We start from the raw sequence: 11,103 nt of genomic DNA, 5'->3' as shown, positions 1-11,103 counted from the left end.
GAAATTTCAGCTTTTTTAGGATGAGTTATGCATGCTGAACGTATGAACATCTGGCAGGAACTTATATACTTGCCATACCGTTTATATAAGCGAATTGCAAAGTTTTCCCCCCAGTCTGTTACTATTGAGCACTTTAGTTTTGTTGTACGTATGGTGTCCTAGCTGTATATGCAACAGAGTCGTTGAGTTTAGAATTGTGTTGTATTTCTAAAGTTAGTGATTCCATTATAGGCCAGGCACCATAGTGGTGGTTGGTATCACCCATGCAGTTAAAGTAGTATTATTTGGAAATAACCAAACACCCACATTGATCTATCCAGCCATTTTAGTATGGAAACTGGTCTATATTTAGTTGCCTTAGTGGAAAGCTAAATATTTTGATTTGGTAATAACGACCTTCTTCAGTTAAATTCAACCTTCTATCTAAATTGTGCACTTTGCCTAAGTAAATGTTTGCTTGACGACTAAGGCAATCAAACAAATGTAGTCCTTAAGTTAAGACTGTAATTTTCTTTTGTAGCTGACCTTCCAAGTTACCTGACTCGATTCCAGTGGGACATTGCCAAATACCCTATTAAGCAATCTTTGAGAAACATCGCTGATATTATCAGCAAGCAAGTGGGACAGATCGATGCTGATCTTAAGACCAAGTCATCGGCCTACAATAATCTGAAAGGCAGTCTGCAAAGCTTGGAAAAGAAGCAAACGTATGAGACCATTAAAACAAATTAAATTAAATTAAGTATGAAGGAATCTAGACTTTGACTAAACAAGTGAATCGTTTATTTTAGAGGAAGCTTGTTGACTAGAAATCTGGCCGATCTCGTCAAGAAGGAGCATTTCATCCTGGACTCTGAGTATTTGCAGACCCTGATCGTGATTGTTCCCAAGTAAGTACTTTCTTACTAAATGTCTTCGGTCTCCCTGTTAATTCGTATATACGTTTTGTTTCAAGGAATTCGTTCCAAGAATGGAACGCCACTTACGAAAAGATTACTGATATGATTGTGCCAAGATCTTCGCAACTCATCACTCAGGATAACGAGTTCGGGCTATATACAGTGACTTTGTTCAAAAAGGTATCAAATTTGACCCTTTTGTAAAATTTTCACATACATATATTTACATTTCTTATTTTTTATCTTTAGGTTATTGACGAGTTCAAGCATCATGCCAGAGAAAGGAAGTTTATTGTGCGAGATTTTACATACGATGAGGAACAGCTGGCTGCTGGCAAGAACGAAATAACTAAACTGGCTACCGATAAAAAGAAACAGTTTGTAAGTATACAATTAACCCATAATTACAGAGCAGCTGGTTAGTTTCGGAATGATACTGCGACTTTCAGAGAGGGTTTTACTAATCAATTGTTCTAATTACTTTCCATTATTATGCGGTCGACAAAGCACATGATTTTTTAAATCGTCATTTGCTTTGTTACGGCTTTCTCTTTATCCGCAAAGTTTGTAGTATTCGTTTTATTTGCTTGGTTTAGAAGAGAATTTACTGAAGAAAAAATAGTGATGTTCGTTTGAAACCCGCGCGAAAACCTCCCAATTTCACATGTTTTATTCTAGAAATTTGAGCGCATTCCAATTGTAAATATAAATAGGACTTTTTATTTTAATATATGGTAGGCTAATTTTAACAAACATGAACTATTCAAATTACCCCAAATGCAAAGTATTATTGAAGCATAAAATGAACTTGACTTGCTTTTTCGCAGACAGTGAATGCTGTTTTTACGTTTAACAACGTCGTTTGCATTTTCTTTAAAATAAGTGCGTAATTTTTTTTTAATGCCAATCTCCAAGAAAACAATCCCAACCGCAATGTAAATATTTCCCATTTATTAAACAATTTTGTAGGGCCCATTAGTGAGATGGTTAAAGGTCAATTTCAGTGAGTGTTTCTGTGCATGGATACACGTCAAGGCGCTCAGAGTGTTCGTCGAATCGGTCTTGCGGTAAATCTCAGTTCTTTTCTGTCCAAAATGTTTGATCTATCCAAAAATTCGTTGAATCTAGGTATGGTTTGCCAGTGAATTTTCAAGCAATTCTGATTCATCCCCATAAAAAGACCATGAAACGTCTGAGAGATGTTCTGAACCAGCTGTATGGTCATCTTGATGGTAGTGTCGGACATCAAGGGGCAAATATGGATGTAAGTAATTTTTTTTGAAATGAAAATATTTTGTTTAAATCGGCTTGCAAACTAAAGAAAAACTGACACAGCAGCTTATACTGTGCTAATTAATTTCAAGAAACAATTGTTTTTTAGTTAGTTAATTTCAAATAGCTTCGTAATCTTAAAATAATATATTAAAAATTCGTTTATCACAATTTCAATTTATTTAAAAATCTCCCAAAGATTTTCGAGAGAAACGTGTTTCCATATTATAGCTTTTTTTTCTTTAGTCCTCAGTCGCAAATTTTAAATGTGTAGAAAATAACTAGAAGCGTTTAATTTATTTTCAATTAACGAAATCTGCACTTGCTTACATCATAAGCTCATGACGGCTCTGATGATGCCGAAAGCTTTCATTGTTGAAATAAATAATTCTTTACATTAAGCAAGCATAAAATAAAAGATCACTGAGTGAACACATATTTAGTGTTTTCGAAATGACGAGGAAAGTAAAAAGATGTGTTAAAATGTTGATTTACGATTTTTTAGAATGTTGACATTCCTGGTTTGGGCTTCGGCCAGTCCGAGTATTATCCATACGTCTACTACAAGTTGAATGTGGACATGATCGAAACCAAGCAGCTCTAAAGTCGCGCCTTACTACGTGTATAAATCCTTTATGTATAGTTCAATTGATTTACATAGGTCCAAAAATGATATTTCACAAATATTGATTCCATTTTTCTTGAGTATATTATAGTAGGTTTTGTCTAGCACAACTGCTGTGGTTTGATTGCTATTAATTATTAACTTGATTGTGCATGTTATAGGGTGATGATGAGTATTGTTAAGTACCGAAATTTGATCAGTATTTTTGCCTAATGGTGCTTGCAGGTACTCAAAAAATGTTTGCAATGGAAAATAATTACGGTCACCCTGTAAAAATAATCAATTGACATAATTTTAACCGAAAAAAATGCAATAAACAACATATATATAAGCTGATATTGAAGCTTGCAGAACTCCGAAGACAATACTGTAATTGTGTAATTTTCCCCATTCGCATTTTTGTGCGAACAGCCAGTTTACTTGTTAGTTCAGTATTGTGCTCATTGTAAATACCATGTAAATATTTGCAGAAATATGTGTAAAATTTTGAACAATATTCACGCAATTGATTGTTTATTAACGCGTTATTGTACTATTCCGATGAAATGGCCGATTTTCTGGTTAGCTATATAGAAAAAGATATATGAAATATGTGCTACAAATACTACTTAGAGACAACATATTTTCGAAAACATTGTTATTGTCAATAAATATTTAGAATATTGGAAGTTTGTTGATGGCGTTGGCGCAAACAGATTACATTTTGTTTTAACATTTATGTTTGTTAGTTAAATAAAAGTTATTTTAGACTTTGCTGTTTAATTTACCTAAAGAACCATTTAATTATAGCCTTTTATGGATGCGGAATTCTACGAATCATTTATGGCACAAAAAAGTCAGAAATTTATTACTAGGTCTTTTCAACCCATTTATTTGACATAAAAAATAAAATAACAAACTAATGTTCGTCCCAAAATTAGATAAAAAAAATGATGAAGAACATCACAATATTGAATTAAAACTGAACAGAAAAACAGCATATATTTTAATCATTAACATTTAATACATATAAATTATGTAATTATTTCATTTCATTAAAATGAAAAGTAAATTAAACGGTTCCTGTAATAATGCTTTTTATATTGGCATCAAACATCCTAAAAGTTGAAGAGCAAAAATGAAATTACAAGCATGGCTTTTTTAATTGAAAGACTTACTTAGATGTAATTGCTTCGCCAGGAATGTAAAATGGGTTGCTTACCATATCTGCATACTCTGAGTGCATTCTCCTGAACATCTAAATATAAATTATTTTTAAATTGTAATATAAATCATTCTAAAAGTAGCACTGTTGCAATGTAAACGGCAACACCACAAGTTCATTGTTTACATACATGTGCCACTGTCACTTAGTCAGCTGACTGTCATGTGGCAATGGCAAAAATGTGTAGTGAAAGCCTAAACATTTCTAATCCGTACATTTTCTGAATATTTAATAAAATAAGCAAATAGAGTTTAAAAAAATAGCAAAAATGACTACACACATCGGTCAAATCAAGCATTCTCAAGTGTCAGTGGCCCCCTCAAAGGCGTTTTTGGATTACATCAGATCCATCAAGGCACTAGATGAAGACATACCCTTAGGTTTACAGAATATCATATGTAAAAATAAGTCGAAGGACTCGCCAACAGTCAAGCAACCCAAGGGGGGATATCTTATATCTGACAAAGACAAGAAATTCATCAGTTCCTTAGAGTTGCCTGAAGGAAAGCAACTTTGGAAAGATTTGCCCCTAAAACCCCAAACATCACTTCCTGATGATACGTTATTAACTTTACAAGACCTTCACTGGCTCTTCAGGCATATACAAGCAGAAAATCGGACATGCGACGCCAACAGCAAAGTTTACTTACATGAGCTATTGGAAAACTCTGAAATTGTTTTACCGAAAAATGAGGAAATCCCCAGAAACCGAGAGCTGGAAAAAAGATGCCAAAAGCTCAAAGCTGAACAACAAAACAGGGAGTACCAAAACATGACTAAAAATGTTGACGGGTTTAGAAGGAAGTTGCCTGAAGATACTATAAGCTATCAACTGAAGATGATGAATACTCATCTCATAGCAGTATTTCAATTTATAGTTTCTGTTCTGGCAGGATTTGCGTTTGGTTTCATCGGAATTGAGCTGCTAGTTGGCAGCTTGGACTTCGGATTCAGACTAATGCTGGGTACAATTTGTGCACTTGTTATTGCAATTGCAGAGTTGTATTTTCTAGCAAAAAAACTCAACGAAGACTTGGAGTTTGAGACCAAAGCTAAGAATGCCCATGTTAAGGTAAACTGACCCAATACACAAACAATGCAGGATTTACATGAGAACTTAATGCCTGGATACGTATCGAATTTTGTATTTTCTTTTTATGCCAAGTGCAGAAACTAATATTAATCATTTAGCTTTATTAGCCAGTGCTTTACAATAAACCAACTATACTCACGGATCTTATTTCATTATCCCTTAGAGCCATGTTTGTTGAATCAACCACTATAATGAATTTGATTTTTGTGTTTGTCACATAACCATAGCTGAATAATCACGTTAAGAAACTGCTGTTTGATATGGGGCATAAAGAACGTGTTCAGGAAAGGATACATTTTGCAGGTTTCCAACGAATACAACTGTCCCAGATATAATTCTCTGTTATCACTGGCAGATTTGTTTGTTGGATTGAGCTTTTCTTCAATTATATCCAGTGAAGAAAGCACTTTAAACTGAAAAGCCAGTTCTTCATCTGGGTTAACACAACAGAAAAATTTTGGGGAATTCTGTAAAATATTTTTGCAGAAAGGCGCGTTTGTTATATTTCTAATCGGAATAGAGTGGTGACAAATACTCACATCCTTGCCTACTATTGCAGCACACACTGCCATTTTATGAAATTAATTCAACGTTTTTTTATAAAACAGTAAACATTACAAATTATTTACTGTCTAATTAGTAGGGTTAGAAGCATAGATAAAGACAAGTAAAGGTTAGAAGTAATTCCAATATTGCCAAAGTAACCCGTGGAAAATCCGGAAAACGGTCCAATATTACAAAAAAATGAGATTTTAACGTTCTCGTCGATTTTTGATGTCGGTTTTGTAGTAAACGTCATATTTTAAATCCAGCATATCAAAACTGTTACTTATTTGAAGGTTTGATAATTTTAGGACCATTTTTAAGAAATAAATTTAGAAATCTTGTTAAATATATCGAGGTCCTGCGTCGCCGCCACATTAGTGTCAACTTGCAGCTGGCTGTCACATTGACTGTCTTCATCTATGGTCTGTCTGATTTGTAAACATAAACAATCTATTCCATTTAGTGATAAAAAATAATTTGTTTGTTGAATTATCAGGCATTCGCTCTAGAACAGTGAATGTCAAACACTAAATAGCTTCATTGAATTAACATTAGTCAATGTTAATCAAAACAATTTGACCTCATTACACGTTATACAAGCTGAAATTAGTGGTCCAGTGGTTTACAATACGTGCACAGAAGAGATAACGTACAGCACCGGACATGGATGAACCTTGTGACGTGATTCCTAACAATTTTCGCTCATTGAACAGCCTAGAGAAATGCTACATTCGATTCATCAACACAACAGATAGGTCTGTCGATGTTTTTTGGATCAACTACTCAGGAGTGCTAGTGAACTACAGGCTGCTCAATAAAGGGCGTTATGTGGATGTGAGTACTTATAAAACCCATCCATGGATTGTTAAAGACACTGCTACCAAAGATATGATGCTTATTAATGGGACCTACTTCTATCAACCGAAAACGTCGAGAGAAATCTTAGAAGAAAAGTAAGTGTTTCCTGCTCTATTAACAATCTGGTGAATCACCAGTAGTTGATACTTTCCGCAAAGTTTCTTTCTAAAGATTTTTGCATGCAGCTACAGCTTGCAATGGTTCTGTTAACACTTTGTCATGGATGAACTTATGAGGACCCTGAAGAACGTTCCAAGACTCAAATAATTTTATGATGTTTAAATCACGTTTTTCTTAAGTGTATCTTAATATTATCTGCTCTCACTATAGCGATGGGCACTAATTTCTTGAAATGGCTCTTACTAGTAAGTTTTGGAAGCACGAGTATGATCCGACCAAGTCTACTTATATCCCGCCTTTCACCTTCGCCCAAAACTATTTTTAAATGCGTCAATTTTCTTGACCAACACGTTATTAATCCTGTAATACTGGAGTGTCTAATTAAGCTGGGATTTTTTAATTTTTAGGTATCCCGGCAATAATATACCTGAACACCATGAGGTGCGGACTAGAGCCTTTATATCTGTGCCAGTTTACAGCCTACGGTACGCCTGCTTATTGACACTAAGAAACCATTTAAGTTCGACTGAGGACGTTGATGAACTGGTATTGCCTAGAAATTTGGTGGAAGATCTCAAAAAAGCGATTTCGAAAAGGAATCGTGAATGTTCCATGGAGACGTTAAAGTATTAGTTGCCATTAATACTTCATTTAGTGGAATATATTGTATAATACTATGTTTGGGCCTACTTACAACGTAATGTATATAAAGAATTATGATACGGGCCAAAATAAATTAGGGTAAATAAGTCAATAGTTCAGGAAATCAAATCAATTTTCTCAGAACTCGCCTAGATTTGCGGTATCAATGAAATGTTAGTTATGGCAGTGTCTGAAGACTGCTCCAGTCCTGGAGCTGTTTGTAGATGAATCAGAAAATTTATAGTTCATAATGATCCATAGTCCAGTTAGATTAGACTTTCAACGGCCTGTTTCGGGCGTCCCAACTACCTTCAATATATGATTTGATAATATTTTATTAGAAGTTGTTGAGATGGATGCCAGAATATTGGCACAAATAAGGCTTGGATAAGAAGAAAATTAATAGAATTCTAGATGAGAATAAAACTTATTTAAACTAAATTAATTATAGAAAATAAAAAAAAACACTAAAACCGGAGGTTTTCTTGTTTTGTCAGTAAAAAAAATGAACGGCTTTTAATTTAGCTTGCCTCATTATGCAAGTATTTTTAATACTTTTAATTATAATAATAATTTAATTTTTTAAATTTATTTTAATAATAATTTAATTTTTTTAAAGTTATGCGTGAAAACCGGCGTTTGGCACATTCTTTGATTATTTAAACAGTGTTCCACAGCCGAAAATCGAAATCGCGCGCATAGTATTGTTCCAATATTCTGACTTCCAACAATCTTTTACCTTCATCCATTTAATGCCGGGAAAGGATTCGACTGGATGACTAATTGTATTCACGTCTTTGGGTCAATTTTTAAGCGTTTTTCAAATTGTATTCTTTGATTTAAGAACTTTTTAGACAGCCATGGAGTATGGAGGTATATAAGCTAATTTCCATTAACAAGAATCTGCAAGGTATTTAATAGTATACCGCAAATGATGTTACCTTTGAAAACCCGTTGGAAACGTTATCGAAGGAATTTCATATTCCTAAGTCAATTCAACTGTTTATCCCACATACTGATATTAAACTGTTACCGAAGGGCCGATATCTAAATGTGATAGATGTGTAATTAATATACGTTTTTTAAAGCTAATATTTATACTCAATTGTGCAATAACATTGAACTTATCATGGAATGCTTTATGTTATACAATTTAGGTTTAATAAAAATTTTAATCGTGTACGTTTTAAAGTCAGTGCTTAATTTTTCATAAGACTCTCTTAAAAAAACTTTGTTTTGAAGCATGAACATATTAATCCCGAAATACAGCATATACATAAATCAATAAAGCTGTAAGAAAACTCTTTAATTAGGATGCGAAAAGTTGCCTTAACTTATCCAAAGCAAACCCGAGGTAAATAAGAGAAAGTTTTAGTAAAATACATTTTTAAATCATGAGCTGTGAACCGTTCAAAGCTGCATTAATAAAACGCAAAAAGCATTACACAAAAAATTACTTTTTACTAGAAATTTATTTGGGTATATTTATAACGTGGCTACAAAAAGGGAATATTAGTAAATACAATAAATAACGTGCAATAAGTACAATCCTAAACAATATTAAGAGTTCCAAGCTGCAAGATAAAAACCTCACAAGATGTAAATTCAAATGTTCGTTTAAAAGTCGACGCTGCAATAACCATAAATACTCTTTAAAATTAGCAAAATCTGCAATATAAACCTAAATAAATAGGCCAGGATACAAAGCAATAAACAAATTTCACCTACCTTTAGGCACTTTGGTCTGGATTCTGCGCTATTTAGCAAAAAAGCATTAATCATTAATATGTTTACTTCGAAGACAGTAAGACACACACATTTTACTGTTAAATGATAATTTAAATTTACTTTTATATTGTTTTATAAGAGTTCATATAAAAAAAATCTGTTGTAGAAAAGCTCATTATTTTAACGAATAACATCTGACATTAAATAAATTAAAAAAATAAAATGTAAAAAATTGCAGAATCCAGAAACTGCCGCGTCGTTCGTCGCCGAATAAATGTTACATGCAAGAATATAATATGGGACTAAAAAGCTCTACATCTACATGAAAACCAGGGAAAAATAATACCAAACTTACCAAAAGTGGCATCTTGTCACCTGCAAAAAAAAACATTGTTTAGTATAACAGAAACTTGGTTCAAAACCCAATTATTTCAAATCGGTAAATTCATTTCAAAGCTAAAGGGTTTATAGATGAGATTCTTCTTACCAGATATCTGCAAGTTGACGCTCCATCCCCATAGTCTACTCAATAATCCTCTAAAAAGGCACACTACACTTGAACACACTATAAAGGTTTACAATCAAATGAAAAACACTTGCTTGAGTGTGTGTGCACCAAATTACTCAATTATCCCCCGGAAAGACATAAAGAACCGTCGACCTACTTCGCTCGTTGCTCGTTATAAACTGAACATCCAGTCAGTTTATCGAAAAAACACCCGCGATATTGAGGTTTTTTCAACATTCCAAACGCATCGAGCTACGGAACCAAAGTTATGATATAATCCCTTGCTCGATCGTTCCTGCGGATGGCTCATGGCCACACAATGCAGTTCAATTTAAATTTTTTTTGCTTACAATTTTGTTGAAAGTTTCAGAACATTCAGAGATATTTTTAATTGTAAGTTTTACATTTAAACTTGTATGGAACAGCTTGTTATCCAATCATGCGGCCGAATATCCTTTTTTTTGTATACTCGCCGCGTATATCAGCCTTTGTGGATACGTGTATTCAAGGGAAAAGTCTTCATTTATTTATAATGTTTCATTGAAAATCACATTATATACAATGTACAACATTCCATATAACTAAAACAATATATTATGTTTTCATAAATAAGTACCTACTTTACAAGAAACTGAGATTGCGTAATTATTATCTGGTTTCTAAACGCTACATTTCCTGAACAGGATGGTGACACGACAAAAAGTGTTATAAATAATCGTAAGTTTTAAATGAATTCATATAAAATTACAAAAATTGTACAAAACCTATCTACATAAAACCTAAGAGATTTGTACACCGTTTCAGATTAATTTAGGACATCATGTTTTGTTAGCAGCCTTATTTACTGAGATTATCCGGTAACTTCTTACCCTACTGTATAAAATTTCGCGTACAAAATTTACAGTTTAAAATACGTTTAATAAGTGCGAATGAAATTATACACAGTTGTTCAAAAGTTGTTCTATGGCAAAAGTTTCCCAAAAAGATTAATCTTTATCATTTTAGCAAATCTCCCTTCTGACTCCACCACTGTTTAACAAAACCTTCATTCTATCTAGAATTCGATATCAGGAAATTATGCAGTTCTTATCCCTTTCATCCAATGGGGCTTTGCTCTTGCTGGGGCTCTTTGGGCTGGCCTGCTGTCTTCTTCGCGCGATTGCAAGGGCATCATTTGGCACATAAGAAATCCGCACTCCGCCGTACGCTCTTCTTGGAGGCAGCTGATAGTCTAGATCGTCTGAGGAGGAACTGGAAGAACAGGTTGAACAGTAGCTGTTTGAGTCGTCATCACGGTGCGATGCTCGACGAGAGCTGAAAAGAAAAACGCTCCAAGATGTAGATATCCAAATATACAGGGTGTCCCTTAAGCACATGATCAAAAGGACACTGCGATATTTTTTGCATGAAAAGAAGACGATCTGACCTAAATTTAATTAACAAAAAATGTCTGGCTCCTCTGCTATTGATGGTCAAAGCTCTTGAAATATCGAATGGTGCGATGTATTTTAGTGAAACTCGCTGTGAATTTGTTCTTATGTAAGACTCATATTTTCATGTCATGGCGAACAAAAACTTGATGAATTTTTATCTTATCTGAATAATAAA

General features: G+C 33.7%; 5 protein-coding genes across 9 annotated transcripts in view; 3 read left to right on the top strand and 2 right to left on the bottom strand.

Annotated features, from left to right (window-relative positions):
* Nucleotides 1-3,545, top strand: part of LOC109535999 (V-type proton ATPase subunit C) — a 13,012-nt gene extending 9,467 nt beyond the window's left edge. For both annotated transcript variants that reach the window (XM_048667672.1, XM_048667673.1), the window contains exons 4-10: nt 521-707; nt 792-890; nt 956-1,079; nt 1,149-1,280; nt 1,869-1,966; nt 2,028-2,163; nt 2,677-3,545. In XM_048667672.1, the coding sequence (XP_048523629.1) occupies nt 521-707; nt 792-890; nt 956-1,079; nt 1,149-1,280; nt 1,869-1,966; nt 2,028-2,163; nt 2,677-2,775 (875 nt within the window). In that variant the 3' untranslated portion in view covers nt 2,776-3,545. The remainder of the gene's footprint in view (nt 1-520; nt 708-791; nt 891-955; nt 1,080-1,148; nt 1,281-1,868; nt 1,967-2,027; nt 2,164-2,676) is intronic.
* A 94-nt stretch (nt 3,546-3,639) lies between these two features.
* LOC109536002 (trafficking protein particle complex subunit 2-like protein) lies at nt 3,640-5,734 on the bottom strand (the record flags this gene model as incomplete). The annotated part of the gene is given in 5 exon segments (XM_019902064.2): nt 3,640-3,893; nt 3,954-4,033; nt 5,233-5,320; nt 5,388-5,560; nt 5,633-5,734. Coding segments are annotated over 5 exon segments (420 nt in total). The 3' UTR covers nt 3,640-3,847.
* LOC109536000 (transmembrane protein 199) lies at nt 4,126-5,233 on the top strand. Its single transcript, XM_019902062.2, has one exon. It carries the CDS (start codon nt 4,269-4,271, stop codon nt 5,079-5,081), a length of 813 nt encoding a protein of 270 aa, XP_019757621.2. The 5' UTR covers nt 4,126-4,268; the 3' UTR covers nt 5,082-5,233.
* Nucleotides 5,735-6,029: 295 nt separating the features above from the next.
* Nucleotides 6,030-8,450, top strand: LOC109536001 (von Hippel-Lindau disease tumor suppressor). The gene is made up of 2 exons (XM_019902063.2): nt 6,030-6,592; nt 7,025-8,450. The coding sequence occupies exons 1-2, from the start codon at nt 6,303-6,305 to the stop codon at nt 7,248-7,250; spliced, it is 516 nt and encodes a 171-aa protein (XP_019757622.1). The 5' UTR covers nt 6,030-6,302; the 3' UTR covers nt 7,251-8,450.
* A 1,548-nt stretch (nt 8,451-9,998) lies between these two features.
* Nucleotides 9,999-11,103, bottom strand: part of LOC109536006 (protein prickle) — a 244,034-nt gene continuing 242,929 nt past the window's right edge. For all 4 annotated transcript variants that reach the window (XM_048667669.1, XM_048667667.1, XM_048667666.1 and 1 more), the window contains one exon: nt 9,999-10,809. In XM_048667669.1, the coding sequence (XP_048523626.1) occupies nt 10,563-10,809 (247 nt within the window). In that variant the 3' untranslated portion in view covers nt 9,999-10,562. The remainder of the gene's footprint in view (nt 10,810-11,103) is intronic.

The sequence above is a fragment of the Dendroctonus ponderosae genome, unplaced genomic scaffold (assembly GCF_020466585.1).
Source record: "Dendroctonus ponderosae isolate FM_Combo_2020 unplaced genomic scaffold, Dpon_F_20191213v2 Dpon_F_20191213_6, whole genome shotgun sequence".
Classification (NCBI taxonomy): domain Eukaryota; kingdom Metazoa; phylum Arthropoda; class Insecta; order Coleoptera; family Curculionidae; genus Dendroctonus; species Dendroctonus ponderosae.
The sequence above is the reverse complement of the archived record's forward strand: the minus strand, read 5'-3'. Positions and strand labels throughout refer to the sequence as shown.